Raw genomic sequence first — 17,487 nt, 5'->3', positions numbered from 1 at the left:
TATTATATGTGTCCCGAATTTATGTCGACTGAACCAGCGATAGGCTACCAATCCTTCGTGAATGAATCATTCTTTTGGTTCGATTCTTTCTAAACGCGCTTGCATAACGGTCTAAAACTATTCGGATTCATTCGGACCGCTCCGTAACTGAATCATCTGAAGCGGTTTCTCGTTCAGTACAGTTACAACAAATAGCGATGTTTTCAGTTGTTTCACTAGTTGTTTAAACACGGCCCAGCGCGGAGTTGCGTTTACTCCCGGTCCCGGACACACTAATATTAAACAGCGTTGCGACAACCAGTGGAAGCGTTTCATTTCGACAGAAACATTTCTGTTACAAACCACAAATCACTCGATGATTTAATTAGTATTAAATCGGATGAAACAGCCTCAACATTCCCAACGAGACTGATGAGGAAAGCAGGAGAAACATTGTGGCATGACCGAAATTAGAAGACTTTAAATCCCCTAATCACCCTTACAAACATTTACCACATTTACTGTAGTAATTTACCATGGTTGGGCAGAAATGTGCAATATTTATATTGAATACTATGTAGTAATAAATAAATATAGTAAATATATACTATAATATTATATAGTTTAATAGTAAATATAGTGATTTATATTGCATTAGTTTTATTAGGTGGGTAGAGGAATATATATTTAATGCTTGTTATGAAATTATGTCAGTTTCTTTGTAAAGGTGCGTATAGTTTTTAACTTGTGTTTAGGCATTTTTTATACAGTGGGAGCCTGTGGTTAACAAGTCTCACTGTCAGAATATTTTCATTTAAGCATAACAATTATAAATAAAATAATTATTATTTCTCACCAACAGCTATAAGTTTGTATAAATAATTTATTTGTTCCAAGGAAAATAGTTGTACACAGCTGTAAATTATCAAGTTTTTATTTATTATGGTTTTATATATTTGCATACTGTTGGGTACCACATTTCCAAGTAAATACCACACTTCTTTAGGGTTACTTTAGCTTATTTATTGAAACTGTTATGTTTCAATAACATGAAATTTTATATTAAAAACAGTCATCAAATTGACAAAGTTTGAGATTAAACACTTACCGCAATGAATCCGTCGAGTGAGACCACGGAGATCAGGCCAGGGAGCTCCGGGGGAGCTCAGATGACGCAGTTGCAGCGCGAAAATGACGGAATTCAGTTTCTTGTAAAAGCCCCTCGCCTGCATTATTTTCACAGTAAAAGTCTAAATACGGTATTATATTGTGAAATATCACTGTTAAAGCCTGTGAAGTGGTAATAATGTAATTACCTGTGAAATATTAGAGTTATATATTGTGAAATCCTGGAAATATTTTACAGTGCAGCCTAACCTGTTTGCAGTAGCGACGCTGATTGTAGGATTGGTGGATGCCAACCAATGTAAACATGAAGACGCACTGTGGGCGTGTTTCCATTTATTCAAGTATGTGCGGCAGTCATGGCGAGTCAAGGCGAGAGCAACACGAGTTTCTCAAAGTGGAAATATGCTCATTATTTCACTTTAGTTGAGCATAAAAACAAAAAGCTTTTATGTTTTATGTAATGTAAGATGTGTCTTTCTGGTTCGAATGTCCTATCCTAGCCCACGAATTTCCAATCCGTGCACTCAGATTTTGTAAACCGTACCCTCAGTTTTTGATTCTGTACCCGCGAATTCGTAATCTGCGTGCACACTTTCGCAATCCGTTCCCATGGATTTGTAAACTGTAGCCTACTCACGGATTCATGCAGCAAGCTCCTACGTGTTAACATACAGTTTTAATGAATATTATTATGTGGAATGGGTCTACAGCAAAGTGTCTTAAGTGATTCTCTGTATGTTTTTCTCATACAGGGGAAACATTGTTGAAAACATGCAGCCTGTCTCTACTGTCGAGTCGCCGGCTTTCAGTCAACTCCTTAGCATGATAACATAGATTACATTTTTAAACAGCATATATATATATATATATATATATATATATATATATATATATGTGTGTGTGTGTGTGTGTTTCTATGTCTAGAAATTGATTCTGAATAATTCAGATTGCTTTCATTTATTTACTTCAAAATGTTCTGTGTTATGTTGTCCATTGTTGATAGTTTTCATACTTAAGCTGTGAAAGGAACATTTTTAAGGGCTCAACACAACAGCTTTTATGATGCAGAAGCCACTTTAGTTTTTGATTCTGAATATATTATTCAGGTGTTTTGTTATTTATTTCAGAAATCCTTGTGATATACAATATTTGGTTTGTGCCGTTCTGACTTAATCAAAATAGTGTTTAAACTATTTAAAAAAATAAATAAAAAGTTACTTTTAACAGTAATGCATATTTCTTAGTAACTAGCACAACACTGGTGTTGTCATAACGTTCACCTTGGAGATTGAAAATGTTTCTTTTTTGAGACCCCAGGAGCCCAAATTCAGACCCAGAACAATAAAACCCACAAAAGAGGTGGGAGTTCAAAGGAGGAATCTTTATATTACCAAACTGCAGGGAGAGGAACAGTAGATATAAGTCATGATCTGCAAGATTAACCACAATCTGATGTGATCCGACCACCTCAGAGAAAACCAGTGTTGAGCTGCTGCAAGAGCTTTTGAAGCACAGCAGCTGTGGTCAAAGAGTTCTCGCGTGTTCGGAGCGGGATCGCGAATCATTTGAGTCAGTTCGGGAGTTCGGAGCGGGATCGCGAATCATTTGAGTCAGTTCGGGAGTTCGGAGCGGGATCGCGAATCATTTGAGTCAGTTCGGGAGGTCGGAGCGGGATCGCGAATCATTTGAGTCAGCTCGGAGCGGGATCGCGAATCATTTGAGTCAGTTCGGGATCTCGTAGCGGGTTCGCGAATCATTTGAGTCAGTTTGGGGATCGCGAATCATTTGAATCAGTTCGGGAGTTCGGAGCAGGTTCGCGAATCATTTGAATCAGTTCGGGAGTTCGGAGCGGGTTCGCGAATAATTTGAGTCAGTTCGGAGCGGTTCGCGAATCATTTGAGTCTGTTCGGGAGGTCGGAGCGGGTTCGCGAATCATTTGAGTCAGTTCGGGAGTTCGTAGCAGGTTCGCGAATCATTTGAGTCAGTTCGGGATTTCGGAGCGGGTTCGCGAATCATTTGAGTCAGCTTGGGAGTTCGGAGCTGGTTCGCGAATCATTTCAGTCAGTTTGGGGTTCGCGAATCATTTGAGTCAGTTTGTAAGAATCATAGCTGTATATGGATAGGCATTTTTAACTAATTTAGTAGCTAGTTCTAATTACGTTTTCCACGCGTATTTATGTGTGATATGTGAAATCATATTTTTTTTAATGATGTGCCTTTTAATAGTATCAAATATATTTAAAAACTTAACAAATCGTGCCTAAAAAGTGCATGCATCTAGGCTAACTGTAAAAGTTACATGAAGAAGTCATAGTACGCATGGCGCGTTCATTTTGAGTGCGTTCTTTCACTGCATTATACAGTGTATTCAAATGCATTTATGAATGCATGTGAATGATTACAAAATTCAAGATATGGGGGTTAGAAAATGTATATATTTATATCATTTTATGTAGTTAATCAATAACACAGGAAGAGTGCCATTTCAGTTTTTCTCTAAAAATCAGCATGATTAAAATGTGATATTAAGTTACTACAAACAATAATTTAATTACAAATACAAAACGTTACAGAATAATGTAATATATTAATGAATAATAGCCTAAAGAACCTTTGTGCCAAAAGGGTTCTTTCTTGTCAGTATAGAACCTTTTTAGCATAAAAGGTTCTTTGGAGTTGAGTAAAGAACCCTATGGTTCTATATAGAACCCCAATGAACTCTTTTTTTTTAAGAGTGTTGTCCAGTGTTGGGCAGTAACGCGTTATTAGTAACTTTGCAGTTACTTTTGACAGTAACTAATACTGTAAAGCATTACTTTTTAAATAAATTAACTCTGTTACCGTTACCATATGGTGCATTGTCCGTAAACACGAAGACGCACTGTGGCGTGTTTCCATTTATTCAAGTATGTGCGGGCATTCATGGCGAGTCAAGGCGAGAGCAACACGAGTTTCTCAAAGTAGATATATGCTCATTATTTCACTTTAGTTGAGCATAAAGACAAAAACCTTTTAGTCAAATGTAAGCTGTCTTTCTGGTTCGAATGTCCTATCCTAGCCCACGAATTTCCAATCCGTGCACTCAGATTTTGTAAACCGTACCCTCGGTTTTTGAATCTGTACCCGCGAATTCATAATCTGCGCGCACACTTTCGCAATCCGTTCCCATGGATTTGTAAACTGTAGCCTACTCACGGATTCATGCAGCAAGCTCCTACGTGTTAACATACAGTTTTAATGAATATTATTATGTGGAATGGGTCTACAGCAAAGTGTCTTAAGTGATTCTCTGTATGTTTTTCCCATACAGGTGAAACATTGTTGAAAACATGCAGCCTGTCTCTACTGTGGAGTCGCCGGCTTTTAGTCAGCTCCTTAGCATGATAACATAGATTTCATTTTTAAACAGCATATATATATCCTAAAAATTCAGCTTTGCATCACAGAAATAAACGATAATTTAAGGTATAATAAATTTAAAAACAATTATTTTAAATTGTAATAATATATCACAATATTATATTTTTTTCTGTATTTTTGATCAAATAAATGCAGGCTTGATGAGCAGAAGAAACTTCTTTCAAAAGCATTAAAAATAGTAACGTTTCCAAACTTTTGTTCTGTATATATATTTATGTACATATACATATGTATGTATGTTTCTCGAAATTGATTCTGAATAATTGAGATTGCTTTCATTGATTTATTTCAAAATGTTCTGTGTTATGTTGTCCATTGTTGATAGTTTTCATACTTAAGCTGTGAAAGGAACATTTTTAAGGGCTCAACACAACAGCTTTTATGATGCAGAAGCCACTTTAGTTTTTGATTCTGAATATATTATTCAGGTGTTTTGTTATTTATTTCAGAAATCCTTGTGATATACAATATTCGGTTTGTGCTGTTCTGACTTAATCAAAATAGTTTTTAAAATTAATTTCTGTTTTACTTTGTGTTTGTATAGACCATAACACATAAAAGCGCATTAATGGGAACATTAAAGAAAGTTCTTTAAAAAAATAACTAAAAAGTTACTTTTAACAGTAATGCATTACTTTTTGGTGTAAGTAATCAACAAAGTAATTGAGTTACTTTTTGAATTAAGTGACTAGTAACTGTAACTAGTTACTATTTCTTAGTAACTAGCACAACACTGATGTTATGAATGTTTGAGTGTGAGTACGTGAGGTTTACCTTGCACAACAAAATCTCAAAGTATAGTTATGTTTATCACAGACCAGAATATGAGATGGTCCCCTCAAAAAACTTCATATTAATCAAAATTAATAATCATTATAACAACATCACAATGAGTTTATCATGATATTGCAGCTGGACTCACTATAAGTTCCTGTGTTTTTCATTTCTAGGCTATTTACATCATGTAGTTTTTGTGTAAAGACACACGCAGTACATTATCAGCATTAAACAGCCTGTGCAAAGCTTTTTAATTGCAGTCTATAGTATTAGAATATGAGCTGGGTCATTCTATCGATTCATTCAGGGCTGCTCTGGGTTTAGTACAAACACAACACTAGTCTAGGGAGGTATAGGCTTGTCTCTTGGAAATGCAGAGAACAGCTTCCTTAAGGCTGTCATTGTCCTGTTTGCAAATGGCTAAAAGGGAAGAAAAAAAGAATACATATAGAATAAGTGCACAGTTTTATGAAAAGCAATGAAATCCTTATAATCAAGTGATGATAAACTTAATTGGTAACACTTTTGAATAACGGTCCATTAGTTAATATTAGTTAACTACTTTAGTTAACATGATCTAGCAAGAACAATCCTTCTACAGCATTTATTAATCTTAGTTGATGTTCATTTCAACATTTACTAATGCATTATTTAAATCAAAATTTGTGCTTGTTAACATTAATTAATACACTCTGAATTAGCATGAACAATGAAAAACTGTATTTTCATTAACTAACATGAACAAAGATGAATAAATACAGTAATAAATGTATTGTTCATTGTTTGTTCGTGTTCGTTAATGAATTAACTAACATTAACTAAATGACTAGTATTCTAAAGTGTTACCACTTAATCTTTGTAAATAAGTAACGGTAGTGAAATTAAAGAGAGAAGCTTTAGCTCCATCATCGAAATAGTGAGTAAGTCACAATCTTTGACCTCACAGTCTTGTGTTGGAATCTTGTGATGCGCCTCAAGAGAAAAGAAAATTAGGAACCATAGACATCATATAGGTAGACGCCCCATCGAACGCTATTGCCTATTGGAAAGAACGAGCCGTGGAGCCGCCATCTTGGACCAGTCGACAGCTCCACTCAGTGTAACTTGTTTGCCAGGTGCAATGAGCTGTCAGCGCATTAAATTAATCATATCTCACTGAATACCAAACTGATTTTGACGCGGGTTTTTTTTGCTGCAAAGGTCATTCATGCAGCTATGATACAGGACACATGGTTCAGCGTATTTTAATATTCATAATAGGCTTTACAGTTACATATTATATTCTGATATAAGATATAAGTTACCTGATGCCCAAAATCTAAATATGTGAGGTAGGATATTTATAAATCACACTCTATAAATATGATAAAGAAGCAGAAACAGATAGTTGCAAAATAATATATTTTAATAAGTTGAAGAAACAATTTAATTATAATTTGTGACATATACACTCTCTCTGGTTCTCTCTCTCACACACACACACACACTTCTCCCTCCCTCCCTCCCTCTCTCTCTCCATCTCTCACACAACACACACACACACACACTCTTCTCTCTCCATTACACACTCTTCTCCCTCCCTCTCTATCTCACACACACACACACACACTCTCTTTTCTCTCTCTCTCTCGCTCTCTCTCTCATACACTCTCTCTCTCACACACACACACACACACACACACACACACTAAAACCCCTGAAAGAGGACTGTTTTGCAGAGCTTCTTTCTCGTGCTCCCTTTCTGTAGTTCAAGAGAGGAGAGTTTGTCAACATGGTGGAGCCTAATCTTTAGAAACACAGACACAACCAATGACAACATATCAGACTGATTGTTGATGCCAAACTGGGTCTCCTCAATGTGCTCCCTAGGAAGGAAAACATCCTCTGTCGCAATCTCCTCCCGCACAATGTGTGTGACTGTTGACACCTTAGGAGCTTGTATTGCTGAAGCTTGGCGGATCACCCTCTCTGCAGCTCTCAGCACCTTATAATAAGAATACAAATAATACATATTTATATAGCGCTTTACACAGTACTCAAATACACTTTACAGAACAGAGAAAATATGATCAAAGCAACCTTAATATACTTTACTTCCTGATATCACGTGCGCAAACACAAATAACAGTTATGTTCTGTCGAACAATGTATGTATTAACTTCAAATTGGATTGTGTTGGTAATAGGCACTTAACGTTACCTAACGCTAAAAGTAAGTTTCGTGCGTCTAACAAGTGCTTTTTCGAACTTCTTTCTGATCTGAATAGTAAGTTATGTGAGAAACACTTGAGTTGAGGGAGGTAGATAGTCTACTAACGTTAGCTAGCTACGATTTCAGTACAGTACTATCAAAGATCCTTGCTCCTTCTCAATTCTCTGGATTTAAGGACAAACTACAACCAATAGTACAATAGTAATGTTAAATCTTACTTGTGAAAAGTAATACCGAGCCGTACTTGCGATGGTCCGCCGATTAGAACAGGAAAATGCTGCACAGTGCTCTGGTATCTTAACTGCTGCTACGCAACGAAACTAGGAGTACGACCGGTTCAAGATGGCGGCCGCAAATCTCGTCGCCCAGCGGCCAATAGGGCGTCTACCTATATGATGTCTATGATAGGAACAGTGAGTCATAAACTGATATCCAAATCACTACTGAATCTTTCGTTTCAATCGATTCTTTGCAATGATTCTGTCAAAACATTCGACTGCATTTGGCGAAAGAAATCGTAAACAAATATTATCAACGTCACATCGAGAAAGAGATAAAGGTCATGGTTGTCTTTTTATATGTCTTTGGATTAATTAATTATAATATCAACGTTCTGAATTCAAACTGTCTGTATGAACCTGATCGTTCCAGTCGTGTTGTTTTATTTTTTTTAAATCACATATACCTTACACCTAAGTGTTCTTATAACAATATTCTCTGTGAATATGTGTTTAATATAATTTAAAAAGTAATTTGTGAAGAAAAAACGTCTTACCTCAGACGGTGCGAGTGTGATCTAACGTTAACCTTAAAGATATCAGTTCAACGGCTTTTACGATTTGAAATTTAGGTCACGTGCCTATTTAAAAACCGTCACAAATTTTGAATATGAATATTTACAATTTATATAAGTCTTAAAGAATTTTTTATTTATTTCTTAACGTAGACAAAAAAAGTTCCCCAAAAGTATTTTGGCATTCACTACTTATTCACAAAAGTCTCGTTCAAATATATTGATTAAGTTATTTAAATATACATAAATCTAATTATATTGATACATTTTGTTATGTTTTGAGGCAAATTACCTACGTATTCATATAACCAAATAGTGATGACATACTAATAAACAGCAATTTTACTACAAAAATGACTCGGTTCCTTCCATAAGATTCTCTCAAATGAATCACTGAATCAGACTCTCCCCTGAGCATTAGGATCATGTAATGCTGTTCGTCTGACTCTAGGGGTGTAGTTTAGGGTTTTGGAAGGTGTTGAGACGTGGAGAAATCTCACTATGCTTTCCAGCGAGTGTTCAAAGAGGATATTGTGTATTTCTTTTGTGTTTTAGGGTGTTTGTTGCATGCGATGCCGCCTGAATGAGGTTTGATCGGAAGGGCTGAAGAGCAGAAGCAGTCATGGACGGAGCTTGGGCTGTTATTCTCATATCTCTCGCTATGTTCGTGGGATGTTTCGTGCTCGGGATAATTCCACTGTTGATCAATTTATCAGAGGTAATATGATCAATATGCATATTCAGCAAATGCTGATTGGTTAACTTTACACAGTACTGTAAAGCAGAGCCTAATGGAATCTGACAGATGATGAATGCAGATAAAAACAATGCTTTATACACACAATACAACACATGAAAATTGTTGCATGCATTACTATACTTTGTACTCTACCCAGTGCACCTGAGTTCAGTCACGTAGCTAGTTGTAGTTTCTGCATGCAATACTTTCTGCTTTCTATCTGTAAATCTCTAAGAAGCAACCACAATTAAAGTCCTTAGACTTAGAATTGTATATACTGTGAAACATAAAAGTCCATGACTATAAACATCTAAGGCAGTAACCATGTATTTTGACATTGAAAATCAAGTTTAAAGACATATTTCAAGACATTTTCTCCACCCTTACAGCAGAAACTGCAGCTGGTTACTGTACTTGGGGCGGGGCTTCTGTGTGGCACTGCTCTGTCAATCATCATCCCAGAGGGGGTGGAGCTAATGCAGGAGTCATGGAAAGGTGAGCTCTTCCTCTACTTTTTATTCATCTCCCTATTCAGGGAATGAATATGCACAGTCATGCACACTTTTACAATGCCGAAGTAAGTTACCAGTGGAAACTCACTGCTGGTAGCCTCATATTGAGGAGAAAACGATTGATTATGTTTGCCAATAACTGTTTCTTCTCCTCCTCATGTAGACCGGTATTGCACCGCTATAGGAGAGAATCAAAATATCTCTATAATAAATTCAACATTTCATCTGGCCGCAAAGAAAGGTCTGCGTCCTCAGTTTTTCATTGGAGTCTCTCTCGTCTTGGGCTTTACGCTCATGTTTGTGGTGGACCAGATTGCCAACTACTGCTCTATGCAAGGTACCTCAGTGCTGCTTCTTATTAGAAACACATTTCAATACTTATCCACTCACTTCTTCTACACGGAGGCTGTGTTGTGAATAGAAATCTATAAGGGTGACCCTACTCCCTCTTTTTCCGGACAAGTTCTGACCAGGATTTCTGAATTGCCTTAAATGTCCAGGTTTTGGTTTTGTTTTCCTATTCTTCATACGTTTTATGTGTATTTGCATTGCTTTGATTGTTCTCTGTAGATCCCACCCTCTCGCACACCATGATTGGTCGATTGTGGACAATGCCTGCACACTATTGGTCAAACTGGGTTTTAGTTATTACCTGCAACAAATAGAAAAACAATAGGAAAACAAAACAAAAACCTGGACATTTTAGGCAATTTAGAAATCCCGGTCACGATATGTCTGTGAAGAAATGATGTATGGTCACCCTAAATGTATGCTATTCTTAATTAAACAAGATTCAGTGTTTTGCTTTAAGCTTAGCTTTGTAATGATTAATACTGAATGACTCTGTGTTAATTATTGCATTGAATTATTGTCTCATTTTGATTTGTTGCTTAATATTGTTTTCAATAGTTTCTGAAATGGTATACAACAAAAAAAATTCCGTAGTATGCAATGTTGTTTACTTCAGCAAGTTGCATCCAGTTTTAATGTCAGAAATAAAAAAATATTTAGTATTTTTCATCCAGCTTCTTTAAAAAAAAAAAGTCCTAGTTTTTAGTGTGGGTCTCATGAAATATAAGGGTCATATTTTAAAGGGATAGTTCACCCAAAAATGAAAATTATGTCATTAATAACTTAATAACTGTATACCGTGCACACAGTTTCAGTGGAGGTGACTGAGATCTCTCGGACTAAATCTAAAATATCTTAAACTGTGTTCCAAAGATGAACGTCTTACGGGTTTGGAACGACATGAGGATGAGTCATTAATGACATCATTTTGCATAAAGACAATGTGAAAAAAAGATTAGATATTTTGTATGTACATACGCGTCTTGTATTTAAATTTTCATTATCCTACTGTAATGTGATAGATCTAATTCTTAGTGTATTATTGAAATTGTAAGCATGCATTATGAAGTAAAACGCTATCAGATGCCCTCTTGAGAAGGTTTCTGTTTGTCTTGTTTGCCAGAGCCCCGAGCGCGCATGTACAGTGGCAACAGTGTTACTGCCACCCTGGGTCTGCTGATTCACGCCGCAGGTAACAAAGGCTGCACTTCCAATATTATGTTCTGAATTGCCCAGACACAACAGATTACATTACAGTGAATCACGCCAGTAGTTCTAGTCCTTCTGAGTATGGTTGTTCAAGTCAATAAACAATGGGTTTTTCAATTGTGCTTAATAAACTCCATTGTGTTTTTATCTCAGCATCTGTCCTTTAATACCAAAAAAGGGACACTAAAAACAGACTAACCTCATTGTGTGGTTTGATTTCATGGCTAGTATTACATTACGGATTTCAAATATTGGATTACAAGGAGTGCCAACAAAAAACGTGTAGTTCACGCCAAAATTAAAATTGTGTTATTAATAGGGTTACCATACATCGTCATGTCCTGGCTGGGATTTCTAAATTGCTTGAAATCTTCGTGTTTTGATTTTGCTTTCCTACTGTTTTCATACTTAAAGCTAATGGATGAAAAATAGTTTGACCAATAACCAACCAATGGTGCTGTGCAAGCAGCTGGGAACTACAGCTAACGGTCAAAGCAATGCAAAATATGCATACATATTAAATATGAGGACTGTGGAGAGACAGTAAATAGGAAAACAAAATCAAAACCTGGACATTTAGGCAATTTAGAAAAAAGAGAATGTAAGGTCACTCATTTTATTCTGTGCCGCACTCAAAATAAATAATGATCGGTTCAGTTTGGTTGCTGTGATTTGTCAGCTGTGAAGAAAAGCCCTTATTTTATAACATTAGCATTTTCTTTGTCTTTCCAGCTGATGGTGTTGCTCTGGGTGCAGCTGCGGCCTCATCACAGGTGTCCGTGCAGGTTGTCGTGTTTTTTGCTGTCATTTTGCATAAGGTGAGTTTATCTGTACTAGCACTGCTGAGTCATTCTGCTTTAAGTAGTTCAGACAGTAAAGCAATTAACCCTTCACAAAGACCCACAGCCCGTAGTTACTGTTGCTTTGTCTGACAAGCCATGGTGCTCTCATGCCACACATCATGTTCTCACGCAGTGAAAAACACATCACGGAGCAAAGAAGACACTGATAACACACTAACAGATGAGACAGAGCAGGTTACTTTTGGTTTGAAACAAAGTCTCAGCTTTCAAATGTTGTCATTGTTTAAGAAATGTAAACAATAAATGCTGTAAAACGTGAACATTCCTCTTTACTTGTTATAGCATGAAATAAACATGAATGAACATCCTAAGCTAAGGTATCTCATTTCAACCATATAAAGATGTCAGTACACATCATTTTTCAAGTTCAAGTCCACCGATGCTCATCTACTCCTGTCTGGTTTGTTTGCTCGGGCAAAATGGCAGATTCTGTGTTATGATTGTGTTATGATAGTGTTCCTGTAGCTCAAATGGCAGAGCATTGCGTTAGCAAGCAAGCGCAAGGTTGGGGGTTCGATTCCCCGGGAACACATGATAGGTAAAATTTGAATGTCTGAATGCACTGTAAGTCGCTTTGGATAAAAGCGTCTGCTAAATGCAGAAATGATTGGTCAGATCACCTGTCAATCAAACTCTCTGCGATGGGTCAATTCCAAGGTGGCTTTGATTCTCATGGAATGCATTAACTGATCAAATCTATACTATAATGCAATGGAGGTCACTGTTCATGAAAAGCAAGTACTGCTAAACATGTCTCCAGAAAACTCAGAGAGATCAAGAGAAATATGTGAGCCAATTAAAAAAACCTGATGTCCTCTGCCATGCTTTTGTTACTGAAGCATTACAGTGAGTGTCCAATTGCCTTGCTTGTTTCAACACAACTCACTTTTTTCCCTCTATTTAGGCTCCAGCAGCATTTGGTCTTGTGTCTTTCCTCATGCATGCAGGTCTGGAGAGGAAGACTATTCAGAAGCATTTACTGGCATTTTCTGCTGCTGCGCCACTGATGGCTATCAGCACCTACTTCATCCTGAGTGCAGTAAGAAACCTCACTTTCTCTTTATTTGTCCTGTGAAACTTAAGTTCTAGTAGAATAACGAGTCGAACATAAAAACATGCACACAATGCAGCATTATTAAAGTATATATATTAAATTATATTAAAAGCAAATTCAAAATATGAATACATTTATTTTTGTCAGTTTCAATTCAAAGAATTATGTTAAGCCCCTTTGTCTGTTTTATTAAATTTATTTTTTTATTAAAAAAATATATATATTTACAAATGTTTGTAAGTAAGTACATATGCATTTATGTATTTAGGTTTTATTTTATTTCAGATTTTGTTTTTTTGATGACATGACATCAGATGCTTTTGAGATCTGGGGCCTGTTGCATAAACATACCCATTATGTTAAGTCAGTCTTTCTTTTCAGTATCAACTTAGACCTTGATAAAAAATTTGTTTAACTAGTTTAAGCAGTTTATGCTATGGGTTTAAGCAGTTTTTGCTATGGGACCAACGTGTTCTTTTTGGACTGTGGAGAGAGATTGTTTTTTATTACATTTAAATACATTTACTTTTTGTTTTTAATAATCATTAATAAGTAATAAATCCTGTTTATTATCTTTGAAGTCTAATGGCTCTTCTCAGAAGCGCCTGAGCACTACAGGCATTGGCATGCTGTTCTCTGCTGGGACTTTCTTATATGTGGCCACGGTTCATGTTCTGCCAGAAATCAACAGCAGAGGGCTTCAGCGCTCCACTCACCCTCACCATCACACAGGAACCGGAGCCCACCAGCAGCAGAGCAGTCTGAGCATCACAGAGAGTCTGACTCTCATCCTGGGGACTGCACTTCCTGTTCTGCTGGCTCTCGGACTGCCAGACGATTAATCTGTTAAAACAATCCAACAACCAAACGTGACAGCGATGTGTAATATTTCATTTTAAAATGTTTGTATTTGTATCATTTGAGAATGCTCTTTGAGACTTTTATGTTTTGTCATGATTTGTGTTATCAAAAAAAATTATATTAAGATTATATTTGATATTCTTATATCTAGAATCAAAATTTGTTTTGCCTTAAAAATTAAGTAATTTTTATCACCTCCATAAAGTTGCAAAACTTAAGTGCAATACAGTGATCTTTCTTCAAAAGAAATGTAAAATATTGTTCATTTTTTAAAGTTTTGTATTAAACCAAAAATGCCTTGTACTGATAAACCAATGTTTATTTTAAGAATTAAATTCAAATCAATCAGACAGAAATGCAGATTGTGATCAGATTGTGGTACGCAACAATCTATTAAAAGCCATAAAAAAGCCTCATATTTTGAGGGCATTTTTGTGTTTTGCATTGTTTATTTGTGTTTTTCATGTGTTTCACTTGACCTTAAAGGGTTAGTTCACCCCAAAATGAAAATTCTGTCCTTAATTATTCGCCCTCACGTTGTTTCAAACCCATAAGACCTTTATTCATCTTCTTAAGTGAAGTGACATTCAGCCAAGTATGGTGACCCATACTCAGAATTTGTGCTCTGCATTTAACCCATCCGAAGTGCACACACACAGAGCAGTGAACACACACACACTGTGAACACACACCCGGAGCAGTGGGCAGCCCTTTATGCTGCGGCGCCCGGGGAGCAGTTGGGGGTTCGATGCCTTGCTCAAGGGCACCTAAGTCGTGGTATTGAATTAACACAAATACAGATATTTTTGGTGAAATCTTTCTGACCTTGCATAAACAGTAATGGTACTGACATGCTAGTAAGGATATCATTCAAATAGTCCATGTGACATCAGTGGTCCAACCCTCATATTATGAAGCTACTAGAATACGTTTTGTGTGCAATGAAAACAAAATAACGACTTTATTCAACAGTTTCAGAACAAACACTGTTATCAGTAATAACACTGGCACAATGACCTTGTCAACCTTAAGATGATCGATACATCACTTGTTATTATCAGAATATATTTATCTTAAAAATGCAATTTGAGTTCAGTCAGTCATGCTTTATTTCAAGATGTTTTTTTAGTAATTTATCCCTTGAATGCCCAAGAAGAATTTGATGAAGAAGTTTCTATCTCAAACATAATCCATACAAAATTGAGTGATAAATACTGTAAAAAATTCCAAAAGTTTATATTAATATTAGTTAATAAATCCTCCTTTTTCAGATAAAAGTCAATAAATAGTACATATTCAATAAATACTTGACCTTTGGTGCTGCTTATTAATCGTCTTTATCTAGATGAATACATTTATCAGCACCGTAAATACTAATTTGAATGAAAAATACATAAAACTGGTTCCATTAATACTGTTATAATTATAATTTTGTAGTTCTACTCTCTTCATAGTTTCAGGTGGCTCAGTTGAGCGGTCAGCTGTGCTTCTCGTGCCATCTGGTCAAAGGTGCGACGGGACGTCTGCTCCCTCACTCTCTCCCGCATGTAGCAGGAGGCGTGAGCCACCTTCCGGCTCCTCTCCTGGGCCTCGGCCTTCTCTTTCTGCAGCTTCTCGCTGCGCTGGTTCTTCTGTGTCATGGCCTTGCATCTCACCTCCCGTTGCACTTTCTCCTCCTCCAGGACTCGGTCTCGTAGTCTGCGATGGCTGAGTTTCTTCTCCTGGTTTTCTCGCCTGAGGAGTTGAGCTCTGCGATGCTTCTGCTCCTGCACCTGCAGCACTGCACGCTCCATCCGCAGCTGGCAACGTTGCACTAACGTTTGCTTCTGCTCCAACCGAACCCTGTTCTCCCTCCTCACCTGCTGCTGTGCCATCCGCATCTGCTCCTCCTCCTTCGCAGCACGTGATCGCATTTCCTGCACTCGCGCCTCTAGAAGGAGGGCATGGTTCTCCATGGAGCGATGCAGCTTCTGCTCCACTCCTTTCCGCTTGAGCTCCTTCTCTGCACGCTCCTGCTCCTCAACCTCCTTTTTTAGGAGGAGGTGCTTGAGTAGCTCCTTCTGGTTCTCTTGCTCGAGTCTCCTCCTTTCTGTCTTTTCCTGCGTTTGCTTGCTCCTCATTGCGTGGTGTTGTTTTTCTTGCGCCGCCTGCAGCTCTTTCTCTCGCTGCGCCTCCTCCATGCGCTCCTTCTCCTGCAGGAGCCTCTCCTGGTAGCGTTTGCGCTCTTTTGCATCCCTGCTCGCCACATCAAGCTTGAACCTTCGTCGAGCTTGTTGCTCCTCGGCGTGTCTCCTCCAGCGCTCCTCCTGCCAAAGCGTCTCCCGCTCACGCTGCTCCGCAAGCATCGCCTCCTCTTCCTCTCGCCGCCTCCTCCGCTCCTCCAAGTCCTCCTGCCAGCGGCGAATGTGTCGCAGAAGTCTTTTCCGTCGCTGTTGCTCCATGTGAGCTCGCCGCTCCTCCTCACGCCTCTGCTCCTCCTCATGATGTTGCTCCTCAAACATACTCTGACGTAAGCGAAACTGCTCCTCTTCGTGCCTGGCCAGCATCAATGCAACAATCTTGCGGTCTTTTTCTGGGACGGCGATGTTTAGTCTGCGACTGATCTCCTGCAAGAGGCTCTTCACCCGACGCTCCGTCGCAGGAGAACGTCTGAGGTCGGCCAGACTGATACTGCAGGGGAACCTCTGACCGCATGTGTTCGGAAATCTGTCTGAGATGGAAATCGCAGACTTTGAATGAACTCGGTCATCTGTGAACCGTGTCTTCGTCGGACACTTGGCTTTGGAATCGGTGCTTGGACTCTCAGCTGTCTGCTCAGGGACGGTTTCCAAGACTAGGAATGGTTTTACTGATGACTTTCTATTCCAGTCGGGCTCTTGTATGATCCGCTCTCTCTCCTCTCTACACAAGCGCAGTCGTTCTCTTCTTCCTCTCTCATACTCTTCATATAACACAGTCACCTCCTCCAGAGAGGACTCCTGGTGTTCATCAATGAAGTCTGTGAGGGATCTGAACAGCAGATCAACAGGTTTCACTCCCAATCTAGCACAGGATTCAAGTGAACGTGGACTTGTCAGAACATATCTGCTGTCTTCAGCTTCAGGAGAGCTGAAATTATTTAAATCCAAATGCAGGAGAGGTGAACCAGATCTAATGTGCTCCATTAATAACTGTGTTCAATCCACTCTGTGCATTACATCGAGAATTCAGCAGGTTTACCTATCCATAGTTGATGTTATAAAACAGCTTACAATGAAATAAAACGTCTCTTTATACTATTTAATTCTGAACTTTCTGTTTTTACTTATATGAATGTTTTAAAATACTTATTCGCGCCTTAATCTGCTCTTCGAATCCTCGGAGCTTCTCTGGTCGCCATAGCAGCGCAGCAACGTCACAGAGGTTGCTTTAAATCCTGCTCAGCTCATAGAGCCTCAGACAGGAAACAGCGCCATCTAGCGAGCAGGCGGCGACATTTTTCGAAATAAAAGTGTTGTTCAAAAAATTTAATCTGAAATTTGAATGATCTGGTTTTGGAAATCCCATATTTTGCTGTCCAGAATCAGGTAACCCATCTTACTTTTATGCTG

General features: G+C 38.0%; 2 protein-coding genes across 3 annotated transcripts; one reads left to right on the top strand and one right to left on the bottom strand.

Moving 5' to 3' along the window:
- Nucleotides 1-8,749: 8,749 nt before the first annotated feature.
- On the top strand, nucleotides 8,750-13,990 carry LOC132111083 (zinc transporter ZIP9). Of its 2 annotated transcripts, none has more exons than XM_059518251.1 (7): nucleotides 8,750-9,026; nucleotides 9,440-9,542; nucleotides 9,723-9,896; nucleotides 11,034-11,102; nucleotides 11,852-11,937; nucleotides 12,887-13,021; nucleotides 13,618-13,990. In XM_059518251.1, the coding sequence occupies exons 1-7, from the start codon at nucleotides 8,931-8,933 to the stop codon at nucleotides 13,876-13,878; spliced, it is 924 nt and encodes a 307-aa protein (XP_059374234.1). In that variant the 5' UTR covers nucleotides 8,750-8,930; the 3' UTR covers nucleotides 13,879-13,990. The 2 variants fall into 2 exon arrangements, with proteins under 2 accessions (XP_059374234.1, XP_059374233.1); XM_059518250.1 differs by having other exon boundaries at nucleotides 8,751-9,026; nucleotides 9,437-9,542.
- A 698-nt stretch (nucleotides 13,991-14,688) lies between these two features.
- On the bottom strand, nucleotides 14,689-17,278 carry LOC132111082 (coiled-coil domain-containing protein 177). The gene has a single exon (XM_059518249.1). It carries the CDS (start codon nucleotides 17,059-17,061, stop codon nucleotides 15,346-15,348), a length of 1,716 nt encoding a protein of 571 aa, XP_059374232.1. The 5' UTR covers nucleotides 17,062-17,278; the 3' UTR covers nucleotides 14,689-15,345.
- Nucleotides 17,279-17,487: the final 209 nt, after the last annotated feature.

Source organism: Carassius carassius, chromosome 30, assembly GCF_963082965.1.
Source record: "Carassius carassius chromosome 30, fCarCar2.1, whole genome shotgun sequence".
In the NCBI taxonomy this organism is placed as follows: Eukaryota; Metazoa; Chordata; class Actinopteri; order Cypriniformes; family Cyprinidae; genus Carassius; species Carassius carassius.
The sequence above is the reverse complement of the archived record's forward strand: the minus strand, read 5'-3'. Positions and strand labels throughout refer to the sequence as shown.